The sequence below is a fragment of the Littorina saxatilis genome, linkage group LG8, assembly GCF_037325665.1.
Source record: "Littorina saxatilis isolate snail1 linkage group LG8, US_GU_Lsax_2.0, whole genome shotgun sequence".
Taxonomy (NCBI): domain Eukaryota; kingdom Metazoa; phylum Mollusca; class Gastropoda; order Littorinimorpha; family Littorinidae; genus Littorina; species Littorina saxatilis.
In genome coordinates this window covers 34,965,806-34,985,472 of record NC_090252.1, presented here as the reverse complement: position 1 = coordinate 34,985,472, position 19,667 = coordinate 34,965,806, and the positions used below count along the sequence as shown (strand labels likewise).

Genomic DNA, 19,667 nt, shown 5'->3' with positions numbered 1-19,667 from the left:
TCATAGAGCTTACCAGTGCCAAAACCTCATAATTGTAATTATCAAGGGAAAATTAGTAATTTTCCCTTGATAATTACCATTTTCACGTGTTAATTACTAATTTTCCCGGGAAAATTACTAACTTTCACCTGTTAATTACTAATTTTCAGTTTTGGCTCACTTCCTGACGGATTGCTAGTGCCAAAACTAAAAATTAGTCATTTTCCCGTGAAAATAACTAATTATCCCGTGAAAATGAGTAGTTAACGAGTGAAAACAGTAACTGACAGCGTTAATTAGTAATTATCACGTGATAATGGGTAACCCCAGGTTTTGGCACTAGTAAGCCGTCATACTTACCCCCCACCCCCTACCCAAATCCTTCCCAGCTAACACACACCCTGACACTCAGTCGTGCATACTTCCCCTACGATAAGGATTGCAGTTAACCTTTCTTATCAGAAAAAAAGCTTGATTCGGAAGACCCAACAAGAATGGCGGGAAATCCGTACCGACTGAACTGCCGTGTTTTCTACCTGTAGCACTGCAGAACTAGGGTGGTACGAAACTCATATAGCATCGTTGCACAGGTACTTGACACGGGGTGGCTGGGGGTTTAGAAGGGCTGGGAGATCTATGGAGATGCTTGAACTTGTGCCTAATAATATTGGTGATTTAGAGCTTATATCCTCATCACCCCGCACCACCCATTCCCCAATCCCCGTGTTTTATGTCTGTAGCTGGGGGATTATAAGAAATGTAAGGCCGTCAGGCCAGCTTTTGCAAAACCCGACTTTTAAAGATAGCCAGGCAAATCACACGCAGATACTGGTGGTAGGGTCAAACCACGCTTTTAAGACCCACCCCCCCCCCCCCCACACACACACCCGATTTAGAACCTCCCCATTTTAAAGGCCTTGGTTTTTACAGATTTTCGGTTCATAAACCGGCTCTGGGTGTGGGTGTGCGTGTGTGTTGAAAACACAATTATTTTGGTGGGACGAAACTTTTAGTTTTAGTGCGCCGATGACGTGTTGTTGCTATAAAGTGTTGTTGCTATCGTTCAGAGTTTCTGAGCCCTGTGAAGTGGTACTGAGGAGAGGACTCAGCAGGGAGTGCTCAAAATCTCTTATGTGTCTTATTAATAGCTTTGTACAGTGCTTTTGATAGATTTTTCGAAGACACTGTCAGTAGTGCAAGTTGGATAATGTGGATAAGTGTGTGTGTGTGTGTGTGTGTGTGTGTGTGTGTGTGTGTGTGTGTGTGTGTGTGTGTGTTTGTGCGCTCGTGAAAACACATAAAATAATATTTAAAGACAAACAGTCAGAAAAACAAAACCAAGATACAAAGAAACAACAGACACAGACACACACACACCAAACACAGACGGAAAGACACACCCACCCACACACACCCACACACACCCACACAAAGGTAACATTTTTAAGTTAAAAGTGTCTTTATCTGCCAGATTTATGTCAGGAACATGAATGTATATACTCTCATTACACAAAATACACAACAACCAATGTGTTCTTCAAGTACAACCAAGAGTCATCTCATACAAATTAATCGTAATCCTCACAAACATTACTCCATTACATTGTTTCCTCCCTCTCTGTCTCTCTTTAACACACACCCACCCACCCACCCACCCACTCTAACAGACACACACATGCGCGTGCAAGCATGCACACACACACACACACACACACACACACACACGCACACACACACACACACACACACACACACACACAGGCAGCCCCAACCTCTGAATTACAAGGACAGTAACATTCAACCCTTGGCAAGCAATAACATGTACTTCAAGGGAGATAATCGTTACTCCAGTCTGCACATGCATCATTATTATCTTTCTTGACTGACAAAACAAAACATAGTCCTCTGCCCTATTCTGAAGCATTTTACTTGTGTTCTGGCCACAAGCATGCAACGCCGTAACTCTAAACTCTAAGGTTGATATTAAAGGGGTGACAACTGTGGCCACTTCAGTAGCCTAGATGGTTCAGAATCTCATCAGCTTTATGGGGAAGTTTTCCGTCACTAAGTGGTCGTCGTGGAAAATGATGACAACGTTCACCTCAAAGTCTGAAACAATTCAAAACACACAATGTGAACATAACGTAAAATGAATGTTTTGTCTTGTCATGAATAAAACATTCCAATACCATACCTTTTATTATTTTTGTTTTAATTTTCAAAGAAAACAGCTCCTAGCAGTCTACCTGTTTACAATACAAAATTTATTCTGAGATAAAAAGAGTTAGTTTTAAAAGGTAAGTTGTCCACCTGTTTGGGATTTCTGAAACATTCAATAAAGAAACTCCTCAGAAGTGTACATTTAATAAATTTTGAAACTGTATGCAACATTCTTAATAGATTGATTGATGCTTTTTACAGTTAATCAAGTTTTGACTAAATGTTTTAACGTAGAGGGGGAAATCGAGACGAGGGTCGTGGTGGTGTATGTGTGTGTGTGTGTGTATGTGTGTGTGTAGAGCGATTCAGAGTAAACTACTGGACCGATCTTTATGAAATTTTACATGAGAGTTCCTGGGTATGATATCCCCAGACATATTTTTCATTTTTTTGATAAATGTCTTTGATGACGTCATATCCGGCTTTTCGTGAAAGTTGAGGCGGCACTGTCACGCTCTCATTTTTCAACCAAATTGGTTGAAATTTTGGTCAAGTAATCTTCGACGAAGCCCGGACTTTGGTATTGCATTTCAGCTTGGAGGCTTAACATTTAATTAATGAGTTTGCTCATTAAAGTTGTCATTAAAATCGATTTTTCGCAAACAGATTTAAAATTGATTGCATCGTATTCTTCATCACATTCTGAATCTAAAAATATATACATATATCATGTTTACTCTTAAAATGTGATCACAATTAACGAAAATAGAATAATTAGTCTTACGATTAAAATGTAAGAAATCGATCCAAAAATGATGTCATCTTATTCGTGATCATTTCCTGATTCCAAAAACATATAGATATGATAGGTTGTATTCAAAACAAGCTCAGAAAGTTAACAAGAATACAGAAAAGCGCGCTTTCCTGCTTAGCACAATACGCTACCGCGCTAATCTGGCGTGTCAATATCACTACGTTTTGCGTGTGCATATCACTGCGTTTTGCACGTAGGAGGTGAGCGACAGCTTGACTAAATGTAGTAATTTCGCCTTACGCGACTTGTTAAACTTCACCGTGTTTCGTGGGTTGTGGACAACCCAGAGCCTCACAAAATCGTCTTGATCTCTGACACTATTTGAAGTTTTTAATTGAGACTTCATCTAATCTCCAATCACAATACGACTTTCCTATTGCCCATCTTTTGAGAGATTATCTTTCAAAACAAACAAATAAACGATGACATAATTTGAACTACACAGTCCGGATGATGTGGGTCATGAACGACCCAAATGGAATTACGTGAGGAAGTTTACGCTGTTTATTCTTATTTGGATGGCGTGGGTCATGTACGACCCATACTCTGCAAAGAGGCGGCAACACGTTTATTCCTATTCGGATGGCGTGGGTCGTGTACAACCCATACTTTTTTTTACTTTGAATCCATCTTTGGAAAGTATGGGTCGTACACAACCCACATCATCCGGACTGTGTAGTCCAAAGCGTGATCCGGTGAAGGTTGAGACCCAAGCTGCGCCTTTCTCAGAAAACCTGTTCTTAACATCGGTAACATTTAAACCTCCCTTTGGGCTGGTTTTCTTCAAAATAATATTCCACTGTAACATCACAGTGCAACCATTCACTTCTTCTTCTGCGTTCATGGGCTGAAATTCCCACATACACTCGTGTTTTTGAACGAGTGGAATTTTACGTGTATGACCGTTTTTACCCCGCCATTTAGGCAGCCATACGCCGCTTTCGGAGGAAGCATGCTGGGTATTTTCGTGTTTCTATAACCCACCGAACTCTGACATGGATTACAGGATCTTTTCCGTGCGCACTTGGTCTTGTGCTTGCGTGTACACACGAAGGGGGATAAGCCACTAGCAGGTCTGCACATAAGTTGACCTGGGAGATCGGAAAAATCTCCACACTTAACCCACCAGGCGGCCGCGGACGGGATTCGAACCCTCGACCTTCCGATTAAGAGGCCGACGTCTTACCACCCCGCCACAGCGCCCGTCATTACTATTCACTAACTAATGCCCCATTCACTAACTTTGAAGTAATTTGGTAAAATTTCGAAAAAGGAAACAGCCTCCATAACGAACTTTCCACCATTTAAAGATAATGCCTTCTCAAATAATGTGTTCATAACATTGGTAACTTTATCCCTTTTCTTTTACCACCTGGGATTTATTTCCCAGAGTCAACTTTGTGCAGACTCTCCTCGGTGGCCGAACACCCCCGTTTGCACACATGCGCACGATAAAGAACCCAAGTTCACAGCAAAAGTCTCAGGGCTTGGAAACATGAATACACGCATGTGGGGAAAAAAAATATGGGTAGCGCCGTATACTGTATGGCAGCTCGCTTTCCCCAGGGAGAAAGCAGCCCGAATTTCCATGAGGGTAACCTCACAGGACTATATAAAATCTTATCCTCCTCCTCCTTATCCTCCTTTCTCAGATTTTATATTGTGGTCTAACAAAGCGGTTCCACTGTAAAAACAACCCCATTTTAACCACTCACCGATTTTGAAGTTATTTGTTGAGAGTGTGGGACAGGTGAAAAGCCTGGGGAAGATCATGTAGATGGGAATGGCCATGTTTCTACCCACGTCCCCGTCCGCCATCTGTATATTCTGTATCTCTGTCGCTGCAAACAGCAAAAGTGTAAAATCGTACGTCAACCTTGTGTGACACTTTAAGATATTAGTTTTTATCTCCGTCTGCCATCTCAATGTTCTGTATCTCTGTCGCTGTAAACAGCAAAAGTGTAAAAACGTATGTCAACCTTGTGTGACACTTTAAGATATTAGTTTTTATCTCTGTCTGCCATCTCAATGTTCTGTATCTTGTAAACAGCAAATGTGGGAAAACGTACGTCAACTTTGTGTGCTTGCGCCGCCCTCAAAGACATTTTTTTCCCTGATAAACCTGACTGAGGGATGTTTGCTGTAGGCTGATGAAAACATACATAATGCAATGAGTCGTTTGAAAAATGCTAATTCATGATGGTGAACGAGCTCTTCAGCGTTGGAGTACTAATAATTTGACATTTTCTAACACTGCTTTACTGCCTTCTTAACTAGCAGATATCAGAGAGTTTGCCAGATCAGGGGACACAACTCAGTCCCACATTGACTTACTTATCAATTCCATCTGCTCAACACAGCAGACTAAGTGTGACTAAAGACAAGTACTCAGCGATGCTATGGTAGACAGTGAACTATGCTGACTTAAAAAAACGGGGCATGAAAAGTTTGCCCTTGATTTTGAAGTCAAAGTCATGAAGTCCCATGGATCTTTTTATCTGTGTTGAATAATTATGTCCTCCATCGTATGTGTTTCTGATGTTATGTTAAACTTAAAAATCCTAAATATTGAATATTTAATTTATGTCAAACAAGAAGGGCAAAGCCCATACGACTCGCATGCTTTACACATTTTTTCCTACCAAAATACATGTGACCTTGACCCAAGGTCAAGGTCATCCAAGGTCATGCAACACAAAGCTGTTAATTCAAGACATAGGAAGTACAATGGTGCTTATTGGCTCTTTCTACCATGAGATATGGTCACTTTTAGTGGTTCACTACCTTATTTTGGTCACATTTCATAAGGGTCAAAGTGACCTTGACCTTGATCATATGTGACCAAATGTGTCTCATGATGAAAGCATAACATGTGCCCCACATAATTTTTAAGTTTGAAACAGTTATCTTCCATAGTTCAGGGTCAAGGTCACTTCAAAATATGTATACAATCCAACTTTGAAGAGCTCCTGTGACCTTGACCTTGAAGCAAGGTAAACCAAACTGGTATCAAAAGATGGGGCTTACTTTGCCCTATATATCATATATAGGTGAGGTATTGAATCTCAAAAACTTCAGAGAAAATGGGAAAAATATGAAAAATAGCTGTTTTTTAGGCAACATTTATGGCCCCTGCGACCTTGACCTTGAAGCAAGGTCAAGATGCTATGTATGTTTTTTGGGGCCTTGTCATCATACACCATCTTGCCAAATTTGGTACTGATAGACTGAATAGTGTCCAAGAAATATCCAACGTTAAAGTTTTCCGGACAGACGTCCGTCCGGACGGACGGACGGACGGACGACTCGGGTGAGTACATAGACTTACTTTTGCTTCGCATGTGAGTCAAAAACCAAATTGAATACAATTTTGTTCAAACAAAGTCCCAGGAAAAAGGAAGAAAAAGAAGAAGAAAAATCTGTTCACATACCATCTTTCGCATATCCTTCGGCACAGCCGCACGTTTCTACCCGGACAAGCTGTATCTCTATAGACTTGATGGCCGACTCACAGTGCTCTACTATTAACTGCAAACAACACAAACAACAGCCGTTAGCAATGACACATGTTTCTACCCGCACAAGCTGTATCCTATAGACTTGATGGCCGACTCACAGTGCTCTACTATTAACTGCAAACAACACAAACAACAGCCGTTAGCAATGACACATGTTTCTACCCGCACAAGCTGTATCCTATAGACTTGATGGCCGACTCACAGTGCTCTACTATTAACTGCAAACAACACAAACAACAGCGTAAGCAATGACACATGTTTCTACCCGCACAAGCTGTATCTCTATAGACTTGATGGCCGACTCACAGTGCTCTACTATCAACGGCAACCAACAGCCGTCAGCTCACACACATTTTCACTTTCAAGTTATCTGTTTTTAAGGCATACAGTGAAACCCTTCTTTAAAATCTTTCAAAAATATAGAAAATCAGGACTAAAACTGGTGGGAATTATAAATTGGAGGTATATTTACAGAGGTTATAAACAGAAAAAGCAAGGTTTAACACCTTCGCCATGTATGTGTGTGAGCGTGTGTGTCCTATATCAGGGCCGGACGAAATGAGTTGTAAGGGGGGGGGGTTCCTCCTTTTTTGGGGGGGCAAATCAGCGAAGTGGCGAAGCCACAAGCGCGCGCCTGAACTAGGGGGGTCCAGGGGCATGCTCCCCCGGAACATTTTTGAAAAAGGTTAAAATCTGTGCAATCTGGTGCATTCTGGGCCTTGTTTTGAGGGTTAACACTTTCGCGACGGGACACTGATAAATCAGTAACCGCGCTGACACGCCCATGGACGGGACGCGCATTTTTCAGTACCAGTCATACAAGGTACAAGACTCGTGATTGCTTCCCGGTTTTTGAAGATTGCAATAAATTGAGTTGTTTCCCTTGATACACGTGGTTTTCTCTTCCGGCTTGATCAAATTAGTGCAGATTTGCGTGGTGTTTTCGAACAAAAAAAATGAATCGAAGGCGAGCCTTGTCACAGGAGGAGATTCTCCGGATGTTGGATCTTGAGGATCCTGTAGATCATGATACATCGTGTCGTTTTAGCCTCAAGAAAGCGATAATAGCAGTGATATTGAGGAAGAAACAGTCCCGTTGTTGCTAGTACGAGTCGGCAAACTACACGTGGTAGGCGGTGATACTGCTAGACGAACATGTATCTCGGAATCGTGCAGGAGCTATGGGGGCGTGGCAGCACTGATAACAATGGATGGCTGGAGCCTTCAAATCCTTTTGGAATTGTTCATAGGTGTACAGTTGGTACTTTGTTGTGAAAATGTGACTTATATTCAATATGGATTACCTAGACATCATTTGGTGAGTGTTACAGTTTTGTTTCATTTGAGTCAGGATGCTGTGAGTGAATGCGTGATTTGCTTGTTTTTTTCTTTGTACTGTCTCCTTATTTCTGTGTACAATGTTAACAATATTTCAGCTAATTCATAGGTTTTACACCTTGTTTGGTTATAACATTATTTATAATACTTTCTGTTAAAAAATAACTTTTAAAAAAAGCAGTGGAAAATAAAACACACACAAAAAAACGTTAAAAAACACAAATTATCCCCCTTTCACCCCCTTTTGCTAAAACAAATCGCGTGACAAACTTATAAATAGCACGACTGAACTGGGCATGCATTTTTGAATTAGTACACAAAATTTGGTGGTGATTGGACTCAATTCAAGCTTGCTAGACAGATTTCTTTACAGTTACTGATTTTTGGGAAGTTTCTTGGTGGCAAGCTTGGGCAGGCAGGACGTAAACGCCGTGGCAGTGCTAGTCACAATAGTGTTAAGAGCAGCATTGTTTAGGTGCTAAAACTAGTAAAAAAAAACAACACTCAAAGCAAGGTACATGCTTTTTCCAGGGGTGGGGTTCCGGAACCCCTGGAACCCCCCCCTGGGTCCGGCCCTGTATATTTTAAAGCATACAGCAATATTTTATCAGCAATACTGATGATGAAATTGGCTAATATTCTCCCAAACAGAGAGACCGTGGGCGAGAGAGAGAGAGAGAGAGAGAGAGAGAGAGAGAGAGAGAGAGAGAGAGAGAGAGAGAGAGAGAGAGAGAGAGAGAGAGAGAGTGTACATGTGAGAAAAAGAGGGAGAGAAAGTGTGTGTTTGTGTGTGTGTGAGTGAGAGTACAACAGTTGAGGAAGGGAAATAATAAGAGCAATATGAGTGCACCAAGCAGATCATGATTACCTCCCCTTTCAGTGGCTGCGCTATCTGGATACAAGACGACTCCAGCTTCCCCCTGACCTTGAAGCGAGGTATGCTCTCCTTCTGTAAGACAAAAACAAACACACAATGTTTAAGCAATCAAATTTACTTTCATAACATAAATATGATCAATTTAGAAAATAATACATGCCAAATGAAAAAGACCAAAACAAACCAAAAAAACACACACACCAAAAATAACAAATAAAAAAATGAAATAAAATAAAAATCAATCCCAAACAGCAAGGCTCTCTGTTGTCCATAAGTGTGGTCATTCATTGCATGTAAATTGAAATGTCTCTGTTAAAATTCTGGTAATTCTCAACATTATAGCTTTGTTTTTAGACACAAACAAATACATATACATGCAAACAGGCACGCACACAGACAGACTGAAACACATAATAACACACGCACACACACACACACACACATAAAAAACACACACACACACACACACACAACTTACATCTTTCACACCAACCAGCGTTTCAGGAGTAATGGTGAATGGAACTGGTTTGGGCTTAGCCTTTTCTTCCTGGGTCTGTAAAATAGTTATAGAACATGAAGCACATTATTTAACATTAACAATAAGATTTGAACAGTTAGTCGAACACACATTTTTGCAACACAATCTTTTTGCAGATTATTGATAGTCTTGAAAGGGGGACACCACTGCATACTCTTCCACTCATTTTGTAACCTACCTTGTACTCAATGATGAATTCACACTGTTTCTGAAGGTCCTTGTTCAGTAGTGATCGCTTCATCTCCACACGAATCATGTACTGCAAGAAAAAGAACCAGAATACATGAAACTGAATTCAAACACAGTCAACTCAGTGCAACATAGACACAGCAGCCCCCGATCTGAAATATTTTTCCTTAAGCCTGTCCTTAATTGAGCCCGTAGTCGACTACACGAAGCTTCGCGAAGTCTTTATACCAAAAACCCGCAGCTACGGCGTGGTACTTTGACCCCAACATCGCTTCTCAAGTTTTGACATGCGAAGCTTCGCCGTAGCTCGCAACGAAGTTGGTTTTTTTGTAAGAAGAGTGCTTTTCGATTCAAGATGGACGACGAAATCAGACTCAATACCATAGTGAAGAATGCATTTATCGACTTTGGTTGACCCAAAGTACAAAAACTAACCTCCTACCTGTATTATTTCATACTGCGATGCATTGACATGTCGAATGAAACTCGAAATCCCAGCGCTCACGCCAACTGGTCCCGGCCGTGCTCAGTCAACGAAATAGAACACATACAATTAACTTACGTCATCATCAAGTACGTAAAGTACAATTTGTGACGTAAAGTACTCAGAAAGAAGCACACCACGCGCTGGTCGAGACTACGCGCATTTGAGACGCCAAGACATGAAAAGATAACTCTCTTTTCCGCCATAGTGCCTTCCCTTGGACTGCGACGAAGTCTAGTTCCGGTAGCTTCGCGAAGTGAGCTACGCGTAGTCGACTTCGTCCAATTAAGGACAGGCTTTATAAATGCACACACACAGCCCTTGATACAAACAAACATTTTCTTTTTTTGGCTGAAAGAAATAGCAACGAAATAAAGGTAAAGCAGGCAACGTGAAAACACTGTGACAAGGGAGACAACAGCTGTAAATTGCTCTCTGACTTACAGCAAGTGGATTCATGCTTCCCCATGATGCCATTTTCTCAGAATTTGACTGTTTTTGTTGTGGTTGTTTGTTGTTGTTTTGCTTATCTGAACTGTAAATTTAGTTTCTTTTTCAGGCAATCAAGGGGACACTTTACTTTTCAATTTCACATAATCATATTCCACTTTCCTTTACTCCACTGGGTACAGAAACAACTTCAGAGTTGACAGTTGTCCAATAGACCCTATTTTTTTCTCCCGACCCAAGAAATATTGTTTCACCGTTCAGAAAACAACAAAAACAAGTCACCATCCCCCCTTCTTGATTTTTGTGAAGCTTTGTCATCACAACAATAACATCCTTTTTTTTGGCCTTACCTGGATATTGACAAAGACGCCATGGTAGGTTTCATACAGTGTCTTGCCTGTCTTGGGTTTGAGGGGCACCTCAAAAGGGATCTCTGTCTTCCCTGACGGCAGCCGACCAGGTTTGGCAATCTCTAATGGATACTGTAACAACTGTATGGGCTGAAAAACAGATCAAAATGAAAGATAAAATTAGACTTTGCTAGAGTAACAGCGTAAGATAAAAGTAACTGCATGATATCAGGAATCAGATCTCATTCAAAATAATCTAATAAGATATTACAAGTAACGCCAGCATATACCGTAAAATCCCTAGCAAACGCCCACCCCCCATCTGCACAGATAAACAAGTATAATAAATATATCTTGATGTATATTAATTAGAAGAACAAGCAAATTTTTTCTGTACTTTGTAAAAATATGCTATTTGTGGAAAAGAGAGAAAAAAAAAAAACATGTTCTAGTGTGTTATCCCATTTACTCCTATGGCGTGGAAAGTAACTCCATCAATTTCAAACTTGAAAAAAAGTTTTGTGAAATTATAAATGCTCAAAGTCCAAGTCAAACTTTGCAGGATAAGCCAGTAGAAACGGAAACATAATATATGTGTTATAGATATCATTGTGTGTAGCACTAGTAGGTATTCCAGGGATCTGAATTTTTGGAGCTAGAGCGGGCAGTGTTAGGCGCTCTGGGGTAATAAGGGTTATTGTAAATTACGTGTGTTTTAACATTGGTCATTTCAGGGATGGCAAAATCTTCCCCCCGAACACCAGGGGTGAGTAAAAAATCCGCCCGGCTAGAGGAAATTCTGGTCAAATGCAAATTTTTTGTTCGTTAACCTTCGAGTTTTAAAGCCATATAAACACTGACTGCAGATGCAGGATTTTCTGACAGCAAAATTGTCGCCATGTTCTAGTGAAACAAAAACAAGGCTCCTGTGCGTGTCACTGCTGTTTTAAAAAAGTAAAGAAACCTAGCACTCATTATTTGTTGTCTGGTAAGTACCGGGCCAGCAACATTTCTGGCGGGTTAGTGACTTTCTTGAAGCTGGCGGGTTGAAATTTCGAGATTTGGCCATCCTTGGTCATTTAGCGTGTGAATTAACATGCATGTTGGCGACTCATTATTTGCACTCAAAAACACACAGTCTAAAATAGTTTTTTTTAAAGTTTTGTCTTGCAAGGAAACGGTTCATAAAAAGTACCTTGAGAGAGTTGTAAAAAGCCTCAAAGACGCCGACACTCTTGGCGCTGAGCTGGAGATTAACGAGGCCATCGACTGTGAGGTTGATTCCCTGGTGTTGACACTCTCCTTTGCTGTTCACCACCACCAGTCCCGCCACCACATCCTGCAAACGTAAGGATGGGAAATGGTCACACACACACGTACACACACACAGACACAAGGTGGACTCCTAGGGGGGAGTGAAACATTTTGAAAACCAAGATTAAAATGTGCAATCTGGTGCATTACCCTTGGAGGAGGTACATGATCAGGCCAGGGGGGGGTCAACAGGAACCACCCCCCTGGATCCGGCCCTGCAGTGACTCACACACACACAGACACCCCAGCATACAGACACTACATGCATCCTGCTAACTCGAGGATGGGAAATTGTAACAAACACAAAAAAGACAACATATACAGGGGAGAAGGTTTTCTACATCCAAAATATGGCAAAATGAAATTTGATTGAAGTTCTCCGATATCTATTTTATTAAGCCTCTGGAAGCTACATCACATAATTACAGAATGAACACTTTGAGATTCATGCAAGGTGTCAAGAAGGGTTGATAATGTTTTCTACACCTACATGTCAACATCAGATGCAGTTTTGAAGATGTGTCTAATCTCCTGAATTAGTCTCTCGGAAGTGACGGGCGCTGTGGCAGGGTGATAAGACGTCGGCATTTTAATCGGAAGGTCGAGGGTTCGAATCCCGGCCCGCGGCCACCTGGTGGGTTAAGTGTGGAGATTTTTTTGATCTCCCAGGTCAACTTATGTGCCGACCTGCTAGTAACGTCTCACTCTTCGTGTGTACACGCAAGCACAAGACCAAGCGCGCACGGAAAAGATCCTGTAATCCATGTCAGAGTTCGGTGGGTTATAGAAACACGAAAATACCCAGCATGCTTCCTCCGAAAGCGGCGTATGGCTGCCTAAATGGCGGGGTAAAAACGGTCATACATGTCAAATTCAACTCGTGCAAAAACACGAGTGTACGTGGGAGTTTCAGCCCACGAACGCAGAAGAGGAAGAAGAAGTCTCTCGAAAGTGATTACACACAGCTCTAACCACACTGAATAAAGATCGAGTGAACATGTAAACAAGACAAGATTTAGGCAGTGTGACAATGAATTTTGAAAGTGCTAAATGATGGAGACTCCTCAACAATACACAGTCAACACAAACCGAAGTAAATGTGTCAAGCAACAACACATTGGTTTAAAAACTCTTCATCCTTCAGTCTCTCCTCCCACCGAACACGCCTCCTCCTGATGGCTCTTCATCGAAAAACAACGTCAGAAAGACTCAGATGGTAAAAATCCTCCAAACTCGTGTAAAGAATGCATGTACCGATTAACCTTACGCATGCACACGCATGTTAGAGTTAAAATCGTTCAAAAACAAACCCCTTCTTTGTAGATTTTGTTGACTTTCTTCAATCGGATGTCGAGGGTCGCCATTTTGTCCTATCATGTGACAACTCTCTTGTCGAGCTAGAGATACTAAGTTTAGTTTCGTAATAATTATCAAATCAGTAAATTTAAGCCTTTAAACACAACTCATTAAAGTCAAATACCCATAGAAAGCATAGAAAATAATTCATATATCTGTTTTTATCAGCAAACAACAAATCTAAACAAATCCTCCGCGGGAGGTGGAAGGATCAGCCGTTGCCAGAGACTCGTTACTAAGTGAAGCCTACCGTTTTTTCAGTGGGAGCAACTGTTATACATGAGGTATTGTGTGTAGTATATCTAAAGCACATAGACCCCTTCCACTGGATAATGGAGGTCTAACATCGCACAGGAACCTATCATTCACCAAGTCACGCCGCAGAATTGAATATGATTGTGTGAGAAGTCAATATCAGAGAGACGCGAAGCGACAACTGAACAATTTCCACACAGGAACACGCACGAGCTTTTGTCGAGGGCGTTTCATCCCAGTGAAAAAGACATGGCCGGGGGTCAATATTTTTCAGAGGCGGATGTTTTTGCCGAGGAGTTTCCTGACGACATTTCTGTCAGTGGCCTATGTGACTGCGGGTAAGTGTTGACAATGAGTTAGTTATTTATGTGTAAGAAAATGTTTCAATGTTTTGTAAGCGCGAGTAAGACTTTTTAACGCAGATAAAAGGACTTGCCGGTGACTGTTTGAAGTGGCAGAAGTGTAGGTGAGGGGTGTGTATGTGTGTGTGTGTGTGTGTGTGTGTGTGGGTGGGGGGGGGGTGTAGGGGGGGGGGTGGTTGGGAAGTGGTTGGGCAAAAGGGGTATGGAGGATTGCAGGTTTTGACAATGAATGATTGTTGTTGCAATAATAATCTGATCTGGGGAAGGCAGAGTGAAAAGAAAGAGATGGGCCGGTATGTGCTGAGACTGGTGGGGGGTGGCAAGGAAGGCAGGGGGGGGTGGGGGGGGCAGGTAAGGGAGGGGGGGGGGGGTTGAGGGGTCAGGGGGATGTTAACCGGGGTAGAGTGTGTGTGTGGGTTTACAATACTTTCTTGTTGCACAATGTAAAACTATTCAGGGATTTAAAGAACAAAAGAATTCTGTACTCACCAATTAATACAAGGACAGCACTCACAATACTAAATCAAATGATCGCTTATATGGACGCTTCTTTATCAAAGGGAAACAAAATGCAAAAGCAGCCCGGAACGAAAAAGGTGATGGGGGTGGGGGGGATGAAGGAGATTAAGCAGACTCAGAAAAAAGATTAGTGATGGTGGGGATGCAAGAGATGACAAACTGAGAGGGACGAAGAGATGAGCTTTGTGACTGACTGTGTTTGCACGTGTGTTTGTGTGTCTGCTTCTCTGTCTGTCTTTCTCTTTTCTCTTTGTCTCTCTCTGTCTCTCACATAGGCACACACGCACGCACGCACGCACACATGAACGCACACACGCACGCACACACACCGGCACACACTGACTCACACACACACAGACACACACACACATGACTCACTTTAGGCTCACACACACACACACACACACACACACTCACTCACTCACTCACTCACTCACATACACTCACACACGCACACACACACACACCATCTTACCCCTCCCTTCCCTCACAACCCTAAACTCTCGACCCCCACACAACCCCGCTCCCCCCACTCACACATACACAGACAAATCAGCTGAACAAATCATAACCAAGTATTCTTCGTATAGCTACCTGAATTCAAGAGGGTTCGCTGTAGACATATGCTATGATCTGTTTGCACAACCATCTAGCACTTATAAAGCTCAATAAGTATGCAAACATAAGCTGAACGATGTCCTCGACAAACTGTAACACAACATAAATAGTGTCATCAAACAGTACATACACAGTATTCTACGGGAGATGATGTTTCCCTCATCAAATCAGTATTAGAATACAGTGGAACCCCCATTGTAAGACCTCCCCCCCCCCCCAATTTAAGTCTCCCTCCCTTTTAAGACCTTGATATCTCAGACTTTCTGTTAAAAACCTCTGTAAAATTATCCCCATTTTAAGTCTCCCTCCCTTTTAAGACCTTGATATCTCAGACTTTCTGTTATAAACCTCTGTAAAATTATCCCCATTTTAAGTCTCCCTCCCTTTTAAGACCTTGATATCTCAGACTTTCTGTTATAAACCTGTGTAAAATTATCCCCATTTTAAGTCTCCCTCCATTTTAAGACCTTGATATCTCAGACTTTCTGTTATAAACCTCTGTAAAATTATCCCCATTTTCAGACTCCCTCCTTTTTTTAGACCCGAGTTTTTTTTCCAGATTTTTGGAGGTCTTGACTTAAAAGGGGGAGGGGAGGGGGGAGGGTCCACTGTACCAGAATACGTGTGTAAAGGCAGTTCGACTCCCCGTCTCAGGTCTGGTCAGGCTGTAACATGGAATAAGAAAATGCCTCCACTTGGTCACATATATCACAAATCAATATCCTTAATTTGCAGACGGAGAAGTTTGTGATGGGTTGATGTAAGAAAAAGACATAGACATAGACATAGACATAGACATAGAACACTTTATTATCTCAGTCAAGACGAGAAACTCAGGTGTGGTGTATCACAGCATTACAATATACAACATAAAACGTAAGAGCATAAATGAAATATCGAGGCGCAAATAGTCAACTCATAATAATTAAGATTAGGATGATAATATCAAAACAAATATCTCTCTCTCCCTCTCCCTCGCGCTCTCTCGCTCTCTCTCTCTCTCTCTCTCTCTCTCTCTCTCTCTCTCTCTCTCTCTCGCTCCATTCATATCACATTACGTCAAAAGCAGAAGCGCGGGTTCATAGGCGCATGGAAATAATATATGTTCAAAATTGCTTAAAAGTGAATCTAAATTTAAACAATATCACAGCATCTAGGTACACAAGTCAGTGTCCGTTCAGGCGCAGTGGCGTGGTGGTAAGACGTCGGCCTCCTAATCGGGAGGTCGTGAGTTCGAATCCCGGTCGCTGCCGCCTGGTGGGTTAAGAGTGGAGATTTTTCCGATCTCCCAGGTCAACTTATGTGCAGACCTGCTGGTGACTTAACCCCCTTCGTGTGTACACGCAAGCAAGACCAAGTGCGCACGGAAAAGATCCTGTAATCCATGTCGGAGTTCGGTTGGTTATAGAAACACGAAAATACCCAGCATGCCTCCCCCGAAATCGGCGTATGCTGCCTGAATGGTGGGGTAAAAACGGTCATACATGTACAAATCCACTCGTGCTTAAACCATGAGTGAACGTGGGAGTTTAAGCACATGAACGAAGAAGAAGAAGAAGAAAGTGTCCGTTCAGAGCTGAATTCCTCAAGACATTCCTCCCTCTGCTCGTTATCAGAGCGCACACAGGCTGATTATTGTTGGACTGTGTAATGTAGGAATGTTATTTTTCCATGTGAAACCCTGGCGAGATCTGAGATACTCATTTAAAGCTTACTGTTTTATCATTGATAATGGCACACCCAAGTAGTGGAGAGTATATCTAAATGACCAGGGAGTTGCAGGGTGAGAGTATATATTCTCTGGAACCAAAATGCAAACGAAACTACATGTAGTTCATTACAAATATAAATGTGTCGATATAAAGATTTGCAGTGCATCCAAACGAAAAATGTCTACCAGACTATCACATTTAATGCAACATTTTACAAAGTTCAATTTCACTACATTGTAACAAGATCTATCGATCATGTAACATGGCAAGGCATTGTTGACCGGTGACCGACAGCTAGCCATATCCCTGCGAGTTCATCTGGCCCCATAAAGATACCTACATTTTTTTGCGGCCTATTTTTGTGTGGACATTTTTCAAGGTCGCAAATGGGAGGTTTTACTGTTCTAACCTAGCTAAGGGTGGTTTCAGCAATCATGCCTAGTGTGACTGCTACACACATTTGCAACACTCGTATTAAGAACAAGTCCCTTCGGCTTATACACTGTTATTGTCACGCCAAGTACGTTAATTGTCACGGTTCGAGGTCACTCAACATGCTGAGTACAGCGTCACGCTCCAGTGCTTACAGCTATTCTTTTATTCCACACTGTGCTCGACCACACTTTGTGTAATCCGACAGTAACTGACGGATTTGTCACAGCTCCTGTTAAGTCTAGTTGTGGGCAAAATTTGACATGGAGCAGGGTATAATTTGGTTTAGGTATAGTTGAGGAAGGGTAGGCGGGGAGAGAGAGAGAGAGAGAGAGAGAGAGAGAGAGAGAGAGAGAGAGAGAGAGAGAGAGAGAGAGAGAGAGAGAGAGAGAGAATGTGTGTTTGTGTACGTGTGTGTGTGTCTCTCTCTCAGAGTGTGTGCGTGTGTGTATGAATGTGTATGTGTGTGTGTGTGTGGGTTTATGTGTGGTTGTGTTTGTTTGTGTGCGTGTGTGGGTGTGTGGGTGTATACGTGTGTGTGTATACGTGTGTGTGTGTCTCTCAGAGTGTGTGCGTGTGTGTGTGTGTGTGTGTGTGTGTGTGTGTGTGTTTGTGCGTGTGTATGCATGCTCGCGTGCGTGCATGTGTGCGCTCATATTTTTTGTGCGGGCATGTGCGCGCGTGCATCTGTGAGTATAAGCGTTGTGTCACATTCTTAATGAGAAAACTCCTTGAATCTTACATCGAGTTATTCCCTCCAGAGACACAGTGACTGTCCGTTTACACAGAAGCTGTGCATGCATCAGTGAAAGGACAGCATACCTAAGCTGAATCAGTTGCCATAGCAACCATACAAATCAATGGTGAAAGATGATTACGGAGTACGAATGTTCAGGTGTGTTTCTGTTCGGTCGTTGGAGCCTGGGGCGCAGTAAGAAGTTATAGAATATAAGAACCAAATGGTGCACCCATTTTGCTGCATTGTTTTTGTTGATAAAACACGATGAATGAACGACGAATAAGAAACGAGCGACGCACGCACGCACGCACGCACACGCACACACACACTCATACACACACGCACACGCACACGCACACGCACATCATACACACACGCACATCATACACACACGCACGCACTGACGCACGCACGCAAGCAGGCACGCAATATGGGGTACAGTCTACAGTTTTGTCCCAAACAGTCAGGAAAAGAGGTCTTTCTTAGCCTCCCTAAATGTCAGAGGTTACAACGGACGGTAAGTAAGTAAGTAAGTAAGTAAGTACAAGAAAGTAGACGTGGTTACGTCGGTGACACGGGGATGAGGTATGGATACCGTCTCTTGGTCGTCGCATACAGCTGGCCCGTGTCCGTTTGGATTATAGCTGGTAGTAGCCAGGTATGGTCATTCGAAATATAGCAGTTCTAAAAGATTATTTTGGAAAAAAAATGAAATAATGTATTATAAATTAGTACTATCGTTTGTGGTAATGCGACATACTTTTAAGACTTGCTCTTGTTCTTGTTCTTTTCTTCGAAAGCCTTGACCTTCGTAGTTCGCGTCGACGTGAAGGTAGTGCTTTCGACCAGACAGCGTGTACACGGCTGTAATTCGAGAGAGAAGGAGGTGGGGGGGGGGGGGGGGGGGGGGGGGGGGGGGTACTGGTATCCGGAATCCCCCCCCCCCCCCCCCCCGTTGAGCGACAAATGTACCTTTTAACTCTCAAGAGAGACCCAAAATACCCCGTTCAAATGCTACATTTTAACAGCGTCTGGGGTGCACTTGGCCATGCTGCCCCTGTACCCCTACATCATTTTAGATACCCCCCCCCTCTCATACACTAGGTCCAGCCCTACACGCAGTCCTATCTCCCTACTGCACTAATTATTTCATCACTAAATCCAAAAACAAGGAGACTGACAACGTTTCAAATTCATTACTTACTAAAACAAACGTTAATGAAAATTGCGTTTTCTTTTTTGCAGACGGCACAAACGGATTCACAATCACGTGACCTTCAAGCCACCACCCAGAGCACCCATGCCGGAGACAGACTATCAGTCCAAGTTCAAGGCCTCCCTCTCCCCCCGCCCCCGCTCCTCCAAACGCCCCCCTCCCACCCCCCGCAACCCGAACCCCGCCCCCATGACCTTTGAGACCAATCAGCGCACAGAGTTCAAAAACTTGGGTCACGTGGAGCGTGTCAAACCTATCGTACACGTGAGTATATTTGTTGTTCACGAATTGTGTCATCTTCATGGTGATGGTTAATTGGTCGATCTATCAAAAGTTAAAATCAAAATTGTTGTTCTGTGTTTGAAGATTGATGTGCCATCCAATAAGTCGCTCTGTTGTTTGTTGACGATTTGATTAGTTTGGCGGTGACTGCCCATTGTATTATTG

The 19,667-nt window shown here is 42.5% G+C and overlaps 2 protein-coding genes across 2 annotated transcripts in view; one reads left to right on the top strand and one right to left on the bottom strand.

Annotated features, from left to right (window-relative positions):
• Nucleotides 1–1,419: 1,419 nt before the first annotated feature.
• On the bottom strand, nt 1,420–13,468 carry LOC138973391 (vacuolar protein sorting-associated protein 26C-like). Its single transcript, XM_070346106.1, has 9 exons — nt 13,322–13,468; nt 11,893–12,036; nt 10,698–10,847; nt 9,403–9,483; nt 9,165–9,239; nt 8,678–8,758; nt 6,385–6,481; nt 4,669–4,794; nt 1,420–2,088 (listed from the first exon to the last, which is right to left on the bottom strand). Exons 1-9 carry the CDS (start codon nt 13,373–13,375, stop codon nt 2,006–2,008), a joined length of 891 nt encoding a protein of 296 aa, XP_070202207.1. The 5' UTR covers nt 13,376–13,468; the 3' UTR covers nt 1,420–2,005.
• A 176-nt stretch (nt 13,469–13,644) lies between these two features.
• The window catches only part of LOC138973383 (stabilizer of axonemal microtubules 1-like), a 14,148-nt gene continuing 8,125 nt past the window's right edge, over nt 13,645–19,667 (top strand). Inside the window, exons 1-2 of the mRNA XM_070346096.1 lie at nt 13,645–13,960; nt 19,250–19,484. Of these exons, the coding sequence (XP_070202197.1) occupies nt 13,872–13,960; nt 19,250–19,484 (324 nt within the window). The 5' untranslated portion in view covers nt 13,645–13,871. The remainder of the gene's footprint in view (nt 13,961–19,249; nt 19,485–19,667) is intronic.

Excerpts from the sequence above, each read along its gene's own strand:
- LOC138973391 (XM_070346106.1), bottom strand. The coding sequence starts at position 13,375 with ATGGCGACCCTCGACATCCGATTGAAGAAAGTCAACAAAATCTACAAA. Across the intron at positions 12,037-13,321 it reads ACAAAATCTACAAAGAAGGG|GATGTGGTGGCGGGACTGGT; the intron begins GTTTGTTTTTGA and ends TTACGTTTGCAG. Across the intron at positions 8,759-9,164 it reads CGCTGGTTGGTGTGAAAGAT|AAGGAGAGCATACCTCGCTT; the intron begins GTAAGTTGTGTG and ends TTTGTCTTACAG.